Source organism: Prionailurus bengalensis, chromosome E1 (genome assembly GCF_016509475.1).
Source record: "Prionailurus bengalensis isolate Pbe53 chromosome E1, Fcat_Pben_1.1_paternal_pri, whole genome shotgun sequence".
NCBI classification, from domain to species: domain Eukaryota; kingdom Metazoa; phylum Chordata; class Mammalia; order Carnivora; family Felidae; genus Prionailurus; species Prionailurus bengalensis.
The window spans coordinates 42,017,666-42,037,632 of record NC_057347.1 but is presented as its reverse complement, the minus strand read 5'-3'; the positions used below and the strand labels follow the sequence as shown (position 1 = coordinate 42,037,632).

Genomic DNA, 19,967 nt, shown 5'->3' with positions numbered 1-19,967 from the left:
GGGAAGTCTGCCAGAGCCAGGAGGAGCCTGAGGAGACAAGACAACTGAATGGAATGTGGGGTCCTGGACCAGAAAAAGGACAGCAGGGAAACTGTAAATCTGAAGCAAGCACGAAGTCCAGTTAATAATAATCATCATGTACGGATAGCGGTTCTTTGGTTGTAAGAAGTGTCCACGCTAACGTAAGATGCCGACAGGGAAACTGGGTGTGGGATACACAGGAACTCCCTGTATTATCTTTGCGATCATTCTGTAAGTCTCAAACTGTCTAGAAGAAAAGTTTATGAAGAAAGAGACAGAGAGAGACAGAGAGAGAAGGAAAACGAGCGGCTTGGCTCCGCCCTGGCCAAAGCCCCGCCGGCAGGACAGACAGGACCAGGAGCAGCGAGGGTGGAGGGGAGAGGGAGGCGGGCGGAACAGGCAGCTGCTTTATTTCAGAACAAGACACCACAGCCACACCCCTGCCCCCCAACACCTGGGAACCTTGGGCACGGGTGAGCTGGGCAGCCACAGGCCTCAAGAGACAAAGCAGAGGGAAGTCTGAGTGTGTTCCTTCCCCGACCGGAGGGACGGCCGCCACTGCTGTGGTGTGGCTCCTCAGGTGTTCAGGGGATAGGGAGTAAGGAGCTCAGGGGCCCCCAAAGTCAAGGTGAGGCAGGAGAGTGCCACACCTTCCCTGATGGCAGAAGGAACGGATGCACCCAAGGGCTTGGAGGACAGAGGAGCAGAAGGGCCACCCCTGGGCTGAGTTCCGGTATGAGTGACAGCAGCGGAGAGTCCGAGGGACAAGGGCGTTCCCAGGGAAAGCATCCAGGGTGGGGGCGGCCATAAAAGTCCTCAGCTGTGTTTATTCCCCAGTCGTGCCAGGCCTCCTCTCTCCCGGGGACCCGATCAGACACAACCGGGGCCTTGCTCGGGTGCTGAGAGGCTGCCTGCTCACGGTGGGTGCCTTGCCTCGGGGCAGTCCCAACTGCTGGTCCCACAGAAAAAGTCCTCAGGGAGCTCACTCAGGAGTCCATCTAGGTCATCTGCAGGGGGAGATGGAGAGGGTAGGCAGACTTAGTGTCAGCGTTAGGGTTCCACGCCACGTGACTCAGGTCCAAAGCTCCTGCCCTTCAGGGAGGCCTGGACCAGGCCACACAGTTGGGCAGTGGTGACTGCACTAATGGGCCCGAGGCCGGCCTGACTCCCACCTTCCCTCTGCTTCCCACACACACACACACACACATACACACACACACACACACACAAGGGGTACGGACAAAATGCCTGGGCCGTTCTGTCAAGAAAGACGCTTTGCCTGGGCCTCAGTGGTTCCTCTCTTTCCATCCAGAGTGCTTGAGCAGACAGACGTTCTCTGGTGCTACCCTCTCATTGGCCAGCGGGAGAAAAAAGGCGGGGAAAGCCATTTGAGGTGTTCAGAATCACGGCATTCCCTAATCTGGTTTCTCACCTCAAGAGCGTGAGACAACATCATCCCCTTCCCCCAAAGGGCATTCAGGGGCGTTTGGAATGAAAGTAACTGGCCCTGACTGTAGTTCTCAGACGGGTGCTTGTGTCTGAGAACTTGGAAATGGAGCTTGGTACTGTTACTGCTGACACAGCAGCTAACACATACTGAGCGGGTGCTGTACCGGGTGCGGGGCCGCACCCGCCGTACTCACCCCTTCCTTCCAGTCCTCACAGTATACTTCACGGGGCAGTTCATAGCGCTTCCTGTTAGAATCCCCACTTTATCTGAGAGAACCGCGTTCAAAGAGGTCAAACGGCCTGCCCGTGGTGAGCCTACTCAAGCTCCATCCCATGCCAGAGCCACGGTTTCCAGCTAGAAAACTCCCGCGCCACAGGCGGGATCAGGCCGCCCGCGGAGTAAGTCGGGCTGGAAACTACCCCTGCAGAGGCGAGTCTGGTCTGGCTCAGGGCACGTGATAAACATGGGTGCTGGAAGGATAGAAGCCTGTTTGGGGGCATTCAGAATTTGATTAAGGTGACCAGCCCTGTACTCGGGGAAGTGGGACTGAAATTTGTAACAAAAAAAGGTGCCCCTCACTAGCTACATTAGGACGGTTCGGGGAAACTCTATATTTAATGAAGGGGAATGAGCAATCAGTGAGGGCCTAGGAAACTGGGAATCAGAGTAAGAACGAGTATTGGCGTCTCCAGGCCCTGTCCAGCCACCACGAGTAGTTGTCCGCTCGGCATGTCTGTCCCTACAGCGGAGACGTGACACCAGCCACAATATCGTACAGGCAAGTCTCCTCAGTCTCACTCCCTGACCACCAGCGACCTTCTGAGGATGGTTTGGCTTGTCAGCAAGCTTACTTACAAGGACATTGCAGAGAAGATTCCAGCATAAGGAGTACTTTCTCATAGGCTATAAGTAAATGGGCTCTGTGGCTTATCCATTGGTCTAATGCGAAATTGGTTCACGTGAGACACTTAAAGATTTATTTATTTATTTAAGGAACCTCTACACCCGGTGTGGGGCTTGAACTCACAACCCTGAGATCAAGGATCGTACACTGTTCCGACTGAGCTAGTCAGGCGCCCCTAACGCGAGACACTTACCCATAATCTCAATGAACTGTGAGGCCAGACAGGGTTGAATTTATGGAATCGAAAAGCTAAGGCGCAGACTTGGATTGTGCTGGCTTCATCTGGGGGATGCTGCCCCCCGAGGAACAAGCTGGCTGTACCCTAACCCAGTATTTGGGCCTCTCGGGTCTGTGTCCTGGTCCCACACGGACGTGTGAGTCCTCAGCACCACCTGCAGGGCCTCTGAGCTTGGTCAGGATACGGAAATCTGCCTCTGGGGTCTGGCCATCAGCCCACGGAAGACTCAAGCTGTGGCAGAAGGACGGTTCATCTCCTCCTTGTGGCTAAAAGCACACGGCTTGGAAATGGGGGAGACCTGTGGCCCACGCTGTACCTGCTTTATGTGGCCCCTATCACCCTGGTAGTTAGTTCGGGGCCTGCAGCCTGGCCAGAAAAGACACCACATCCGATTTCTGTAAGGTTGTGTAAGACCCAAAGATTCACAGGAGGAGGAGAAAAGATGCAGCCAGGTTCTTCTGGCTGTGCTATTCAAGAGGAAACAGAAGGAGAACCTCTTTTGCTCCTGGGGAGCTGACTGCCTTACCTGCTTCTGGGAGTTCTTCCTCGGGGGATGCCCCTGCTTCTGCATCGTGCGCTGTTCTGAGGCCTCTTCCAGACTTCGCAGTCTCATGGTGGAGGCTGCCAGGGAAGCTCCCTGGGTCCTGGGGACAGACGGCCTGGTTACCAAAGCCTGTGTTCTGGATACCCCTCTGGACAATTCCACATCCACCCAGACGACCTCAATGGAATAGGTGGGGGTTCAGGAAAGACAATACAGAGGAGTGTGGCAGGGGCCAGTCACCCAGGGGAGGGAGATAAAAATACCCAACACCCAAAACAGCAGGTAATTAAAAAAACAAAACACTTTTTGGGCACTCTTCTTTCCTAATTTCGTTGGCATCTGGTGCTTTAGAAAATCTATATATAGTTGGAGCAGAGAGTGAAGAAGCCATTCAAAAATATGCTGAGGAGTTAGCCTGGGATTAAAAAGCTTTTAATAATCCCCACACTAGCTGATATATGAGCAGGTAGTGGAAATTAGTAATTAAACTGTTAACTATGGTTAGCCCTAGGGGATGGCAGCGGAGAAGAGTAAGTCACGAGCTTTGCTTTATTCTCTGTACCATTTCGAGTTTTGTCAAGGGGTATGGATATCTTGAAACTTAAAAGAAAAAGAAAGATGATCTTTTGGAAGCAGGGTGATTTTGAGAAAATGTGGAAGGTTAAGGGGAAAGATAAGAGAAATGGAAGTAGGCCATTAGAGCCAAGGGTGGAGCGTGAGCAGAAGTCATCAGGTCTAACCCTTCACTTCAGAGATGAAGCAACAGCAGGGGCGGGGACAGGACTTGCCCAAGGTCACGTTACAAATTACCAGCAGAGTGGGGACATGACCCAGGTCTCCTGACCTCCAGGCCGGGCCATGATAACAACCCAGGATCCCGGGAAGTGTGGAAGTGGCCACAGAGGGGACACTGTGTGCCAAGTCAAGGCCAGGCTCTGCACTCTTAGCCTGGAGTGGAGCTGCCTGGAACCCCGGGCTCCTTTAGTTCCCAAGGGGGGTGTCCCCACCTGGGTTCTGTGTGGGTGCCGCCTCACCTAGCGTAGGTGGGGGCCAGGAGGGAAGATGCAGGCTAAGTGCCGGCTCACCCGTCAGTCTGTATGTAGCTCACTGTTCTCTGCCACCTGTAGCAGATCTGAGCCTCAGTCACTTACCGAGGGCCACACCCTCTGGGGGACGCACAACTTGCTTAGTTCTCAAGTGACTCCTATCCTCTCCAGTGCTCAAGCCTGCCATCAGATCACGATCCCCAAGAAGCCAGCTGCTCTAGGTCCTGTTACTGTGCCATCTGGCAGGCGGCTGGACCAGGAACAGAAGGAGATGACCCTGTCCCCAGAGGCATCTCTTCACCTCAGGGCAACTGCCCCCTTCACACCTCTGCTCCCCAGGGTGAAGGAGGGGAAGACACCAGAATATACAGGCAGAAAGGGGATCTCCCGGGCCCGTTCCATCCCGCTCCTCTTACCTCGGGGAAGGGCGGAGATGGCTTGAGGAAGTTCCCATCCCCAGAATCTGGGCCGTAAATATGGACCAGGTTGTTGGGCGTCACGTTGAGGTAGTGATTTCGGAGCGAAGGAGAAAACACTCCAACCTGGGGTCGAGGAAGGGGAAGGTCAGTGCCCTGACGGGGCGCTAAGATGCTGTCCCATGCCACCTGGTCCCCGCCTGCCTCTCCCTCTCTGGCTTCTGCACCAGGCTCACCCAAACCGCTCCTGCCCCCGCCCCGTAGAAACACATACCACACCCTCCTCCCCACACAACACAACCCCCCCCATCCCCATCCGCCCACAGAATAGGAGGTGGGGTCTAGCACCAGCCCAACCATTCCTGGCCCGGGGACCGGGGAGGGAAGGGAGCCAGACGGACAACTCAGGGGCCTTCTCCAGGGTTGGGAGGGTTGGAGAGGAGGTCCGCATTTGGAGCCCCCCCATACCTGCTTCAGCAGCAGCACTGAGCCAGGCTTCAGCTCACTCTGCCGGGCCTCGAGCAGCAACCTGTGCACCGTGCCCTGCATCTCTCCTGCAAATACCGCGCGGCCCATGAGTCTGGGTCAAGGACAGCGCAGTGACTGGTTTGGGCCCTGGCTGGGAAGTGGGCTGCTCACTGCCTCAATTTTCCCATCTGCAAATGAAGAGGGTGACTCCTCCTCATCTCCTGAACTCCACGAAGGCCACTCATCAGACACCCCCAGGACCTAACTTCTCACCCGTGGGGTCCTTGAAAACCACACTGGCGTCCATCGTGCTCCGACTCAGGGACTTGATCATCACTGCCATGTTGGGGACCTTGTTCCTGGGAAGCTGCCTCAGGGCTGCCTGGTTACAAGGAGAGGCATTTGCTGAGCAAGCCACATCCCACCTGTAAGGTTCCCAAGCGCACCAGGGCAACCGGAGGGGAGGAGGAGGGGAGGAGAGTACAGGTGTGGCGATGCTCTTTTTGTGGGGGGCAAAAGGGCCGTCTGAAGGACCCATCCTGTCTCTCTCTAGCAGACCCGAAGCTGGCAGGTCCTTTCTGCCCCCTGCTTCCTTTCTCCAGCATATATGTATTTATAGAGAGCTACATCACAGCAGGCCACGAGAATGTGTCTGCATATGACCCTTGACCTCTAGGGAGCTTGAAGGGTAACAGTGTGCTTACCCCCGCCTCATCCAGGGCCTGGATGTGCAGAGACATAGCCATAACCCACTTTCTGCTTCCGCCTGTGCCTGACACTGTCGATCCTAGTGAAATGCTAGGTGAGCGGAAGATGATACAACCAAAAGGGACTCCGTGCTGCTGCTCAGAGACAGGCCTGGGGTAAGAGGGAGCAAACGGACAGCCCCTTTCCTAAGGTGGAGGAGGACAGCAGGTTGGTAGGAAGGGTAAAAACGGTCTTTCTTGCACATCTCAGCACCCAGGACCCTTACCTTCCGCAGCACCATGACGATGCTATAGGTACAGAGAAAGCAGGCGGGGTCTCTCTCCTCCAGGCCCAGAGCAGATTTCATGGCCAGCCAGGGCCCTCGCCCAAAATCCTCCTCCACCGACGCCTGGGAACTAGTAACAATCTGGCACCACAGAGCAGAGGGGGAGCCTGTGTTAATGGACCCGCCTTGCTACAGACCTTGACCGAGACAGGATGGAGGGGTGGGAGGGAAGGGCACATTCCCTGCAACATGGTAGCCACAGTCTCTGCTTTCGTTTATCCCCTAGGTCTCAGAATGGTACGTGAGATCTGGTTGCACAGCACATCTTTCATTTAACAGCCATAGCAAAGGTGCTCCTTGTTTATTTCATTTTAGGGCACCTGGGTGGCTCAGTCGTTAAGCATCTGACTTCGACTCAGCTCGTGATCTCACGGTTCATGAGTTCGAGTCCCACATTGGGTGAGCACAAGCCCCGCTTCGGGTGAGCCCCACTCTCTCTCTCACCCCTCTTTCTCTCTCTCCCTCTGCCCCTCCTGGGATCCTCTCTCTCTCTCTCTCTTTGTCCCTCACTCACTTGCACCCTCTCTCTCAAAATTTTTTTTTTAATTTTAAATCAGTTCCTGACTTTAGTCGTCCCGAAGCAAAAGACGGTCTATCCATGCTTGTCTCTTGTGTAACAGCCTCGAAAAGTCTTAGGGCCAGGGAGCCCCCACTTACATTGATAGGCTTTCACAGTGCTTTAAGTCATTTTGAAACAGTCATATTTTATTTGGGATGCCTCTGGCTTAACTATTAACCTTCTTATATTAAAAAATGCTCATATTAAAAAACGCCTGGGTGGCTCAGTCAGTTAAGCGTCTGGCTTCGGCTCAGGTCATGATCTCGTGGTTCATGGGTTCGAGCCCCGGGTTGGGCTCTGCGCTGACAGCTCGGAGCCTGGAGCCTGCTTCAGATTCTGTGTCTCCCTCTCTCTTTACCCTCCCCTGCCCGCACTCTGTGTCCTCTCTGAAAAATAAACGTTAAAAAGAAAAAAAAAAAAAAAATGCTTTGAACCCAGAGGAGTATTTGGTGCTTTGGACCTGAAGCGGACTGATAGATCTGCTGGAACTACAGCAAAGAGAAAAACTGCTAGAGAATTAAAAGCAAAAGTGGGTGTGAGGGCAGAGTAGGTCAACGAGAATCCCAGTGAGGAGGAAGGATGGGTCTCCCCCACCAAAAAAGGAATCCACTGGAGGCAAGATGAAGCCAGATCGTTCCCCACTCAATTCTCAGAAACCTGAGAGGAGGGGTTCCTGAGACACAATTTCCTAATACCTATTACGCTCCCCTCCCCTGAGGAAAGACGGGAGTTAGCTGGGCCTTTCTTTCCCAGAGGAGTAGGGAAGACTGGACCCCTGGCCTCGGTCAGCATCAGGACAGGCTTCACTTTGTGCCAGGAGAATCGCCACTTCCCCAAACGGCCTTCGCCACGTGCCCTTGGGTGCGTCACCGCGGGGAGGCCTAGCAGCATAGACTCTGCTTCTCAACTCCTAAAACGTGCAGGGATGTCCCTCACTCTTAAGTGATGCCCAGGAAGTGAACATCCGCAGGGAACCAGTTACCTCGGCCCGGAATTTAGCCAGGGCACCATGAGTCGGAGTCTGGGGTGTGGAAACCATGATCTCCTCCAGATTTTTCCCACTGTGCTGCAAGGGGAGAGAGAAGAAGAAGGCGAGAGCGAGCTCAGCAGCTGTTATTTACAAGTTGCAGCTTCTTGTCTGGGTTACATAATGAGTTCAGGAAACTATCAGGGACAATTAACACATATTACGTCTCTCCTAACGAAGTCTCAGGAGCCTCGTTGGCAGCTCAAAAAAGATGCTTTGGGGACTGTTTTGGGAATGTGAGGGAGCTGGAGCTGGCCCAGGAACAAAACCCAGGGCTTCCTGAAGGAGGCAATGACCCGGATAGAGAGGCCTGGGCTAGGCAAAGGGGCAGCTTTCCCCAAATCCCTTCTCAGGGACCGAACCCTTCCCTGCAGAGATCTAGCCCAGGAGGAAGGTAGATGGCCTCCTTGGATTTCCCTTAAAGTGCCAGTGAAGAGCAAGGAACAGGCAGAAATTATCTGAACCGCCCTAAAACGTGAGAAAAGGAGCACACCAATCACCACCAGATCAGACCCGCAGAATCCCGTGATCTGGGATCTGATCCAAGATGCTTTGACGGATACTGTCCCTCCACCACCGCTGAAATTCAAACGCTCAGCACAGCCCGGCTTCCCCACGCCGACCCCGCACACCAGCCGCAGTGAGCTGTTCTCTGCACCTCTGATGGCATCTTGCTCTTACCCCGCTGTGCCTTCGCACACGCTCTTCCCGGTCTTGCCACCGCTGACATGCCTCCCGGAGCACAGCCTTCCTACACACACCTGTTAACCTCCTAGCCATCCCTCCAAAGCCCACTCGGTAAGCATAAGGAGTCCGGTGTCTCTGTCTCCCCTGCACCTAGGGAATGACCTCTACTCACACTATGCATTTTATGTCTAATCGCTCGTTCGCGTCTGCTTCTTCCACTGCGCTGGAACTACTTCTGTTTTAACCTCTGCGTTCCCAGTTCCAAGCGAACTGACCGACACATACAAGTCCTTAGGAAACAGACGTGAATGAATCTGCCTTGCCTTAGTGCTAGCAAACAGTAGGTGCTCAACAGAATAAAAGTTGTGAGGTTCTCAGAGCCAAAGCACCTCTCTCGCCTGTGGTTTTTCAAGCACTCGATTCTTTCTTCCCACTTTTTTTGACCTCTTCTACCACTTGGAAAGCCCCCCTCTCTGGGGTGCCTGCGTGGCTCAGTTGGTTAAATATCCGACTTCGGATCAGGTCATAATCTCGCGGTTTGTGGATTCGAGGCCCGCGTCAGGCTCTGTGCTGACAGATCCGAGCCAGGATCCTGCTTCGGATTCTGTGTCTCCCTCTCTCTCAAATAAAATAAACATTAAAAAAAAACAAAACAGCCCTCTCTCTGCACTTTCTCCTTCCCTCCCTCCCCGCCCCCAGGAGTGAAGATATTCTGGGACCAGATTCTCCCCCTTGTCCCCGCAACGTCCTGGACCCCTTCTGCCAACGAGAAGCCGTCACTCACCTGGTGGGGCAGGATCCCTGCGGGGCCGGGGAAGCGGCGGGTTTTGGTGCGGGCGGGTCGCTGAGGTGTCCGGTTGGCAGCAGTGACCAGCTGCACCAGGTGGTTGGTGACTATGGGTGGCTGGAAAACTGCTTGGGGAACCAGGGAGGAATGGGGGCTCTTTGGGGTGCCGGCAGGACACTTGACGGAAGCCACTGGAGCTCGGGGTTGTAAGGGGCTCCGAGGAAATAACGCAGAGATAGTCCTCGAGGGAGTAGAACAGATCGAGTTGGGAGTTTGTGGTCCAGGAAGGTGAGATTTGCCACGTAAGCAGGCATTTGGACGTTGGAATGACTGACCAGGGAAAGGACTTTGCGGGCTGCTCTGAACAGGCCGGCCAGCAGCTTGGAGAGGCTGTGCCGCTCGAAGAGTGGGCCCCTGAGGGCAGGCTTCCGAGTGGGGTTGCTGAGCAGAAACTGTTGAGGCAGTTGGGGTAGGAAGGTTGCTCACGGCACCGGGTCTCAGGCGGGGCTGTGCAGTCCTACAGTGGACCCCAGGTGCTGGGGGCTCATCGTCGGCTAACATGACACTCGTTATGTGGGAAGCAGGCGTGGGCCCCTTTTGGCAAGACCTGCTCAGCTCAGCTACGCGAGCCTTTTTCGCCAAAGCTAAGTCCTCCTGCTGCCAGGTAGGCGGGATTCCCGTGGCCTCACCGCTGATTCCAAGTTCCAGCTCCACGCCAGGCCCCTCCAGCTCCATGCTTGCCAGGACCTTATCAAATTCATCTTGTTCAGGCCCCTCAAAGCCACTAATCATCTGCTGTTGGCTCTCAAAGGTGAGCAGGGGGCGGGAGGCTGATGTCTGGGGTCTCGCTGGCTCTTTGAGCACTTCTGGCAGGGTCACTCGTCTCTGATGGCCAGTCCAGCTGCTAGAAGTCGAGACAGGCCTTAGGGGGGCTGTTCCTACGGAAGGCGGGTCCCCGATGGCCCTGGGCATGCTAGAGGTAGGAAGGCGGAGTCCCAGGGCTGACGGGCCCAAAGCCTCTGAAGGAGCAGTGGGGCATGACGGCAGCTGCCCAGAAGACTGTGCCGGCACGGTCTCCTGTGGTCTAGAAGAGACAGGTCTCAGGCATCCAGCATTCAAAGGCCGTGAGCCAGCAAACTTGTTCTCTGCATCCTCCACAGCAGATAAAAAATCCTACAAAGAAGCAGAGATAGTGGGTCTTGGCATCTGGAAATCAAGAAACACACTCTGTCTCTCTTTTTTTTAACGTTTATTTATTTATTTTTGAGAGAGAGAGAGCGAGCGAGCGAGCACACACCCACACATACAAGTGGGGGGTGGGGCAGACAGAGAGGGAGACAAGAGAATCCCAAACAGGCTCCGTGCTGTCAGCACAGAGCCCAACACAGGGCTTGAACTCATGAACTGTGAAACTGAGCCAAAAATATGAGCTGGACACTCAACCGACTGAGCCACCCAGGTGCCCCAAAGGAACACTCTTGCTCTTACTTTCATGTATGTGGCGTGTATATAAGCACAGATGTATGCAAGTGAGAAACCAAGCCATGAAAGGCAACGGTGGAGTCTCTCACCATCTTTGACCTTGTCCATGAGCCCACCTCCAGACTTTTTTTTAAGATTTTATTTCTAAGTAATCTCTATATCCAACGTGGGGCTCGAATTTACAACCTAAAGATCGAGTCCCATGCTCCACAGGGGTGCCTCGTGGCTCAGTCGGTTAAGCATCTGACTTCAGCCCAGGTCATGATCTCACAGGTTGTGAGTTTGAGTCCCGTGTCAGGCTCTGTGCTGACAGCTCAGAGCCTGGAGCCTGCTTCAGATTCCAGGTCTTCCTCTCTCTCTCTGCCTCTCCCCTGCTCATGCTCTGTCTCTCTCTCCTTCAAAAATAAATAAATGTTAAAAAAAAAAAAAAAAAAAAAAAAAAAAGAGTCTCATGTTCCACCCACTGAGCCAGCCAGGTGCCCCAGAATGTTTCTGGTAGAAGCCTGGAGGTGGTGGGATGCCTGGCTAGCTCAGTCGGTGGAGCATGGGACTCTAGATCTCAGGGTTGGAAGTTCGAGCCCCACGTTGGGTATAGAGATTAGTTAAAAATAAAATCTTAAAAAAAAAAAAAAAGGAAATAAGGAAAGAAACATTCTTTTTTTTAATTTTTTTTTTTAACGTTTATTTATTTTTGAGACAGAGAGAGACAGAGCATGAATGGGGTAGGGGCAGAGAGAGAGACACAGAATCTGAAACAGGCTCCAGGCTCTGAGCTGTCAGCACAGAGCCCGACCCGGGGCTCGAACTCACGGACCGCGAAATCATGACCTGAGCCAAAGTCGGCCGCTTAACCGACTGAGCCACCCAGGCGCCCCAAGAAAGAAACATTCTAAGGCTAAGTCTTCAGGTAGCTTCTCTCGGGGGACAGGGAAGCGGTGGCAGTCAGGGGAGTGGCAGGAGAAGCAAACATACCAGGGCACAAAGGAATCCAATCACCCAAGGCCACACACCCATCTCAAGAAAACAAGCTTTCTGGTGTCCAGCCTGTGCAACAGGGGTCTATCCAGCTGGTCACGCTGCCTGTTCTCAACGCACTCCTCCCCCCCCCTCCTCCTCCACCACACACACACACACACACACACACACACACACACAGCCTTCACTAAGCCAGAGGCCTTGGATCCAGCAAAATAGGCAGAAGTTAAATATAGCTTTTCAGGCAAGTTAAATTAAGTATGGATTCCAGTTGGGAAGCAAGGTGAGATTGACACCTTCGAGAGCAACAGACCTGTTCTGAGGGTGTTTTTGAGTTAGAACTGCTGATTTAACTGACAGGAAGGTCCCCTCCACCCCCAACCCGTGCTGCTGCATTGGAGTGTCTGGGCCAGAGAAAGGTTTTTTCTGGCTTTGTGTATTATTGGGGGTGTAGCATACTCTAGCAGGACTATCATGGGATTTAGCAATAATAACAATATTCGAATTACAGCAGCAATAAAATCCTGATGATCCTGGAGGTTGACAGATCCCTTTTCTCCTAAAGAGCTCACTCACAGGGATGCCTGGGTGGCTCAGTCGGTTGAGTTTCCGACTCTGGCTGAGGTCATGATCTCACGTCTGTGAGTTTGAGCCCCGCGTCGGGCTCTGTGCTGACAGCTCTGAGCCTGGAGCCCGCTTTGGATTCTGTGTCTCTCCCTCTGTCCCACCCCACCCTCAAGCTCTGTCTCTCTCTCTCTCAAAATAAATAAATAAACATTAAAAAAAAAAAAAAAGAGCTCACTCTCAGACATGATGTCATCTGCCTTGGGAAGGGGGAAAGGGACTGGCCATGGAACAGAAACTTGAACTGTCAGAGTCCTTCACTCTTCTTTTTTTTTTTTTTTAAAGTAATCTCTATGCCCAATGTAGGACTTGAACTCATGACCCCAAGATCAAGAGTCACATGCTCTACCCACTGAGCTGGCCAGGCACCCCACAGACCTTCATTCTTTTTTAAAAAAAAAACTTTAATGTTTATTTATTTCTGAGGCAGAGAGAGCCAGAGCATGAGTGGGGAAGGGGTGGAGAGGGAGGGAGACACAGAATCAGAATCAGAAGCAGGCTCCAGGCTCTGAGCTGTCAGCACGGAGCCTGATGCGGGGCTCGAACTCATGGACCGTGAGTCATGAGACCTGAACCGAAGTCAGTCGCTTCGTGACTGAGCCACCCAGGTGTCCTGAGACCTTCATCCTTAATCCCATTGCTGGCCAAGCCGTCCTACCATCACCTGGTAAGAACCAAGTGGGGCACTTAGCCACTTTTGCAGCCTGTAAATACACATCTACAAAGCTGAAAGACAAAGACAAGGACACATCTCCTCGACAAAGCTGGCAATTTTAAATTTTTTTAAAAACCGAATTAAAGTCTCCAAGTGATAACAAAAACAGGTAACAATCTGAAACCAGGCCGGGTGCCAGGGACCATGTAAACATTTTACCAGAATTCTCGCAATGAATTTTCACAATGGCCCTAATAGATATTATTATTCCTGTTTTATGGATTCAGAAATGGAGACTCAGAGAAGTTAAGTACCTTCACAGAATCAGGATTAGAACTCATATGTGCCCCTGTCACTATGTCTTAGGGCTTCTGTGAATGAGCAAAGCCAGAGACTGATTTTTAAGGGGTCTGAGGAAGTTCTGTTTTCCCTTTCAAACCTCAGGTTCCAAAAGCCTCAAAAGAACTGTGAAAAGGACTGTGGGGTCCCTGGTGCAGCATTCATCACCATACTAGGTACAAACTGGGCATCTGGACAAATTCTAAACGTGATTTTTATTTTATTTACTAAACATGATTAAAAAAAATTTTTTTAATGTTTATTTTTGAGAGAGAGAGGCAGAGCATGAGCAGGGGAGGGGCAGAGAGAGAGACACACAGAATCTGAAGCAGGCTCCAGGCTCTGAGCTGTCAGCACAGAGCTTGATGTGGGGCTTGAACCCACGAACCTGTAAGATCATGACCTGAGCTGGAGTCAGATGCTTAACTGACTGAGCGCCCCATTCCTAAACATGATTTTTAAAGCACAGAGCTGGGAGACAAAAAATAGGCTGGAATGGCTTGTCGCCGATAAAGTAAAGCAATTCTACCCTATAAATGCAGCTTAATAGTTTCCATATATGTAGACTGGAATCAGGAGGCGAGGACCTCACCCGGATTGTTGGTGCTGTATTCTTAGGCAGGTTAATTTACCTATTTGGGTTTTACTCACTTCAATCCTACCTCTTTCTGAAAAGGATTTCAGGTAGCAATTTTGGGCCTCCCAGAGGAAACTATATCCATTGGATCTGAGCAGAAAGAGAGCTGTGGGGATGGCTAGCTTATTCAGTGATCTCTGACTATACCCCCAGATTAGAAATAGCCCTGCCTGGGCCCATCCCTAGAAGTCCTGGTTTAATTGGTATGTGTTAGGGCCTCAGCAGGGGTGATTCTAATGTGCTGGCTTCCGATCCAGTCTAATCCCTCATCTTCTGAGAAAGAGGGAAGGGAAGAGCCTCTGGAGCAAAAGAATATCGCTCATACTATAGAAAACAGAAGGCCAGAGAATGAAGTAATTTTCCCTGGCTCACATAGCCACTTGGCGACCGACCTCAGGCCTCCCGTCATCCAGTCACTGTGTTGTCTCTGGCTCTCCATAAACTTTCTTTCCCACCTCAAGTATGTCATAGTAAAGGTGAATCGAATCATCCACATAATATAGCTTCCAGGCCAGGGCCCTTAACATTTAGGCACCTCACGTCTCCGGCTTTGTGTTTCTAAAACGGTTAAGTAGGCTGTTTACATGTCTCATGTTTTCTCAGCCTCTCACAGACGCAAAAGCTATACATGTCAAAAGAAAGGAGGCTGGGGCAGGCTGCTTCGAAATGTTCTGAGTCTGGGTGTTTACAACTCAAGACCTCCTCTGCTCTCTCTGATCACCAACACTTCCTTACCTCATCTTCAAACTCCTCTTCCACAGTAAACAGCTTCTGCAAACTGCATGCCTGAGAGGAAAACAAAGCAATTGAGGCTGGAGGAGAAATTCTGCTTGCAAGTACATTCTGTCCTCACTACGCTTCTTTCCAATTCTAACACGACCACCAGGTGTACTGTTTTTTATTTTTATTTATTTATTTTTTTGCTAGTGCTGAGGGAGGAATAAGGGATGAGGAGGGGAGAGATGGGATTTACTTAAAGGCTTGGATGATTTAGAATCCCTTCTTGTAAAATAATCCACGCAGATCCAGCTGCATTAGCCCTGGGCGGGGCGGGGGTGGGGGGTGGGGGGGGTGGAGGCAAGAGGAAGGCCGCCAGAGGGAACCTGGGTCATTCTTTGGACTCCGCGCCGTGCACATGAGCCTAAGGATTTTGCAACATCCCAAAGACCTGGCCTGGGGAACCCATGTCAAAGAAGAGAGAGGCCACCATAAATCCAAGCATGCCCAGCAGTGCTAGTGGCCTTGTTTCTGGAAGCCAAACCAGTGGTTTCCTTCTATCTAATCCCATGCCCCAAAGCCAGCGTCCCAGGAGGGTAGGATGTCCCAGTCCACGGTTCCTTCTTTCTAGGCAGCAGGGCTACTGTGGCCAGCTCTTAGACTGGCGTCAAACTCAAGAGCAGCGGGCTGTGCCTAAACCCCGATTGCCAAAAGAGCAAGAGCTACAGTTAGGCACCCCCACCCCCAAGCGTCCAAGGATCAGAGTGTCCGGGTTAGGGGGAGGGGGTGGGGGCTCCGGAGGCGTGACGTTTGAGCCCACCGGGGAGGATGACCAGGAGTTCTGCAAGAAGAGATGGAAGGCAACAGGAGGGAAACTGAGGCCCAGAGGGAGGTAGGTGTGTGGCGAGGACCTTCCCAAGGGTCTCCGGGCAAGCACGGACTAGAACCTAGGTCTCCCGAAGCCACCAAGCTCTGACCCAAACCCCAGCCGGCCTTGCAGCTAGCACGAGAGAAGGGCTGGAAGCCGGAAGGCAGTTCTGCGGCCTTGGGCGCGGCATTACCATGGCGACGGCCGGCGGGCTCCGGCGAGGGGGGTGGCCGGGAAGCCCCCGACTCGAGGGGTCGCCGGGGCCTCGGTCTTGGTTGCGGTGGGAGCGTCGGAGTCCGGGCCGCACGGTCTCTGAGGCGAGGTCGGAGAAAGGCTACTCAGCGACCCTGGCGGGGGCCGACAAACCCGGGAAGCCGAGCACCAGCGCCCGAGGCCACTTTCGAAGCGGCCGCGACTCCCGAGTCTCCGCCCTCTTAAAGGGGCTGGCCTATTTCTATCCCGCCGACACAAAGGCCCTTCCTCCGTCAGTCTTCCGCCTCGGCCTTAAAGGGAAATGAATGGGCTCTCGGTCGCCCCCCAGCGGCCCCTCGGGTCAGGTCGGCGGCTTCAACAGGAGTTCTGGGAGAGCAGGCTGGGAATCCTGGGTCCCCAGTGCCGCTCACACCCTCCTCTCTAGAGTTAAGCACACCAGGGACCTGGCACTAGAGCGTGAGTCTCATTCACATCAGAATCCACCCCATTGGTCTGTCTATCCATTCATCTGTCCATCCATCCTTGCAACACGTAGGTATTAAGCAAAGATGTTCTTGGTCTTGCTCTTTTTACCCTTCATATTTCAGCTTAGATCTCAGATCTTCCCTGTCACTGGTCTCTCAGGTAACACCCCTCCACCCATGGTTTACATCTTTATTGTGTGTCTTCCTCACTCAAATATGAGCTCCCGGGTTTCAGCACCAAAACCAAAACAAACCAATCAAACAAACAACAAACAAGCAAAAAATATGAGTTCCGTGTGGGCAGGGACTTTGGCTTGTTCAACTTTGTATCTCCAGCACTTAGCACAACGCTCAATAGAATTATTGAATGAATGACACAATGACTACCGTGTATCTGGCACAATGCTTAACACTGGAGACAGGGACGTTAAGAAGAGTCCTTGTCCCTCAAGTTCACAAGTCAAGGAGACATAGGTCAAAAAATAGTCTAGGATAGTTCAGAGAGATGCACAGGGTCCCAGTGAGCTGGCATAGCTAGTTAGCTCTTATCACTGAGCCAGTCCTCAGTCCTCCTGTTTTCCTTCTTGCTTGTCACTATAGGGAGTGACATGAGAGCCGCATAGTCATTTGTTTGTTTGTTTATTTATTTATTTATTTATTTATTTATTTATTTATTTATTTATAAGTAGGCTTCCCACCCAGCTTGGAGCCCAACATGGGGCCCGAACTCATGACCCTGAGATCAAGACCTGAGCTGAGATCAGGAGTCTGAGGCAAGGGGCGCCTGGGTGGCTCGGTCAGTTAAGCGTCCAACTTCAGCTCAGGTCATGATCTCAGGTTAGTGAGTTTGAACCCTGCGTCGGGCTCTATGCTGACAGCTCGGAGCCTGGAGCCTGTTTCAGATTCTGTGTCTCCCTCTCTCTCTGCCCCTCCCCTGTTCATGCTCTGCCTCTCTCTGTCTCAAAAATAAATAAACGTTTTTTAAAAAAAAAAAAGAGTCTGAGGCTTAACCAACAGTGCTACCCAGGTGCCCCTAGAGCTGCATAGTTTTGAGGACTCAAAAGGCAGGAGGAAGGTAGCTGATTCAAGTTCTTAATGATGTGATCTTGGATCTTCTCTAGGGTGGCCTGGACTGGCCTCACCTCTGGACAGCCGTCGTAGCTTCATATGGACCAGTTTACCCATCACATGTCAGAATGGAAGCCAAAATGGCGATGGGAGGTGAAAGCTGGACTCCTCTCATCCAATCTGGGAATTCCTTCAGAGCCTCTGTGCTTCGTCTGACCTGGGACCTCCTCTCCTTACTGGAATCCTGGGTACAGCTCTTCCTGCTCAGCTATGGATGATCCTGGAGACCCAGTCTCAGGGCCCCTCAGGCATCCGGGCTCTGTCAGCTCCAGCTGAAGGGGGATCACAGACCCCAAAAGGCCAAGAGGACTAATAGCATCTCCTATCCCCACTGGAGTCTGAGGCTTCCAGTATTAGTCACGAGCTCATTTTGTCTCCACAAAGATCCCATGAAGAGTGAGGGGCCAGTATTATTTTACAGGTTAGGAAACTGAGGTCCAGGGGATAAGAGACCCCCTGAGGGTCACACAGTCACTTAGTGGTGGATCTTCTGATGGGAAATCCTATTTTCTCCTCCATCACTTTTCTAAGTTAAATGAACTTGGCCATCTACTGCCCCACCTCTTGTTAGAACCTGGATGGAGTTGGGGATAGGTGGTTGGAGCAAAGGGAAAATGTGGACCTGTGACATTTTAGAGAGGAGATGGCAGGACACAGTGAGGACGTGGTCTGCGATTTTACAGTTGGGAAGGACCCCCCATACTGAAGCGTCTCCCTTCCCCCAAATCAAATGTCATCTTAAGGGAAAAGCAAGGATTGGGTCTCCATGGTGATGGGACCTCGATCCTTTTCTCCCTCCTCCTAGAAGAGAGGTTAGTGTTCACTCTAAGAACCAGCCTTGAGGATAATGGAGACTCAGGCCAAAAAGGAAGGGGTGGGTTCCGGGAAAGGGCAAAGTGGGCTGCCCGGACTTGGGCCAGAGGGCCACACGAGAAGACACCAGCCCCCCAGCTATGAAGTGGGGTACAAAAAGGAGTGAGTGTAGTGAGAGGGTCTTAACAGCACTCTGATGTAACCCGTTATAACAGCCAGTACTTCCTGAGCACTATTCTGGAACTTTCCATGTACTGGCTCACTTGATCATTGTAACAAGCCTTGACATAGGTGCTAGGACTACTTCTGCCTTCCAGAGGAGGAAAAGCTCAATGTCTTGCCCAAGCTCCTATAGTTAATAGGTGGTGGAGCTGAGATGAGGAAGCAGGCAGTCTGATTCCACACAGGTTTAACCACTATGTCGTTCTGCCTGTTAGAATTCCAAGGAACGGGGTTCTTAACCTGGGGCTTCAGGGAATATAAGCCCCCTATAATTATAATTATGCGCAAAAACTGTGCACCTATGCCTATATGCCCTGTTCTGAGCGAGAATCCATGGCTTTGATCACATTTTCAGGGGTCAGAAACCTGTTTCCTTGCTCTTTCTTGGGACTAGGATACACCCCCAACTCCCCCACCCCCGTCTATCCCTCACCTTGTCCAGATGCCTTCCGACTGTATGTACATCAGTCCTTACAAACTCCCACCTGAGCTACGGTGGTAGCTTCCTGCATGGTCTCCCTAGTCCAAGCTCTCTTCCCTCTGTCCATTCTTTCTAACATGCCAATGGGATACTATTTTCCATCATAAAAAAATTTCAGTCCTCTCAGTTGCTGAGGGATGACATATAAAATCCCCAGGGCCTGCAATGCCCTGGTGTGTGCCTCCCTGCCCTAGCTCATCTCTCAACCAATCTCCTAACCAATACCAATCCTTCTCCACCCCACTCGTTCTTCATGCCCTGGCTCACAGGCTGCCTCCTCTAAGAAGCCTTCCTTACTGCCCCAGGAGATCTTACCGAGAAGGTAAGAGAGCTTACCTTCTCTTTGGTTCCCTGCATTTTTGGCCTACTTCCATTATGGCTTGGGTCTCTTATATACCTTGTATTGTCTTTAGGCTTCCCTCACACCTCTCTGCTGGATTTCAAACTCCTTCGGGGCGACAACTGTGGCGTTCCTTTTGTGAACTGGTACTTGGAATAGGACTTGAACACCGAAGACACTTAGCAAGTGTTTGTTGAATGACTTAGTGCCATTTGTCAAGAGGGAGTATAAATGAATCTGCTTACTTCCCCAAATCCTGCAGTTGCTGGATGAGGAGACTCACCTTCTTAGGTACAAAGGAGGACGCACCTTGAGTGTGTGTGTGTGTGTGTGTGTGTGTGTGTGTGTGTACGTGCACCAATGCCAGTGCATGTGTGTTTGCAGACAGCATGCTGCATTGACTATGAAGTTAAACAAATCTTGGTTTGTATTTGACGCTGTTGCTAACTGGCTGTGTGACAGTTTGCGTTAAGTTACTTTTCTTCTCTGAAACTTAGGTGCCTCATCTATAAAAATGGGACAATATACCTTCCTTGCAAAGTTGCTGTGAGATTAACTGAATTAACGCATTGAAATGGCTAACTCCATGCCTGGCACGTTGGCAGGGACTCAACAATGTGGGTTCCCTTCCCCCCTACTTGAGTTGGCAAACATGTGCTGAGATTTGTTATGAGAACCACATGGTTTGAGTTTGTATCTATTTCAGCATGTTTGCAAATGCATTTTCCCCTAACTTGTATTTTTATTGTACCAACAGTTGTATGTGAATCGGTGTGCTGATGTGTGTGTGTGTGTGTGTTTATGTTTAGATTTTCCTTGGTATGGACAT

At 51.9% G+C, this 19,967-nt stretch overlaps 1 protein-coding gene across 1 annotated transcript; it reads right to left on the bottom strand.

The window, feature by feature from the left end:
- Nucleotides 1-414: 414 nt before the first annotated feature.
- HROB (homologous recombination factor with OB-fold) lies at nucleotides 415-15,915 on the bottom strand. The gene is made up of 10 exons (XM_043584674.1): nucleotides 15,671-15,915; nucleotides 14,628-14,678; nucleotides 9,178-10,353; nucleotides 7,662-7,745; nucleotides 6,061-6,201; nucleotides 5,361-5,469; nucleotides 5,088-5,173; nucleotides 4,620-4,745; nucleotides 3,140-3,257; nucleotides 415-1,028 (listed from the first exon to the last, which is right to left on the bottom strand). The coding sequence occupies exons 1-10, from the start codon at nucleotides 15,671-15,673 to the stop codon at nucleotides 937-939; spliced, it is 1,986 nt and encodes a 661-aa protein (XP_043440609.1). The 5' UTR covers nucleotides 15,674-15,915; the 3' UTR covers nucleotides 415-936.
- Between the last annotated feature and the right edge of the window lie 4,052 nt (nucleotides 15,916-19,967).

What these genes read in the sequence shown, in the direction of transcription:
- HROB (XM_043584674.1), bottom strand. An exon ending in TCGTCATGGTGCTGCGGAAG is followed by an intron (nt 5,470 to 6,060) that starts GTAAGGGTCCTG and finishes CCTTGTAACCAG; the next exon opens with GCAGCCCTGAGGCAGCTTCC. An exon ending in GGTTTTCAAGGACCCCACGG is followed by an intron (nt 5,174 to 5,360) that starts GTGAGAAGTTAG and finishes CGGTATTTGCAG; the next exon opens with GAGAGATGCAGGGCACGGTG.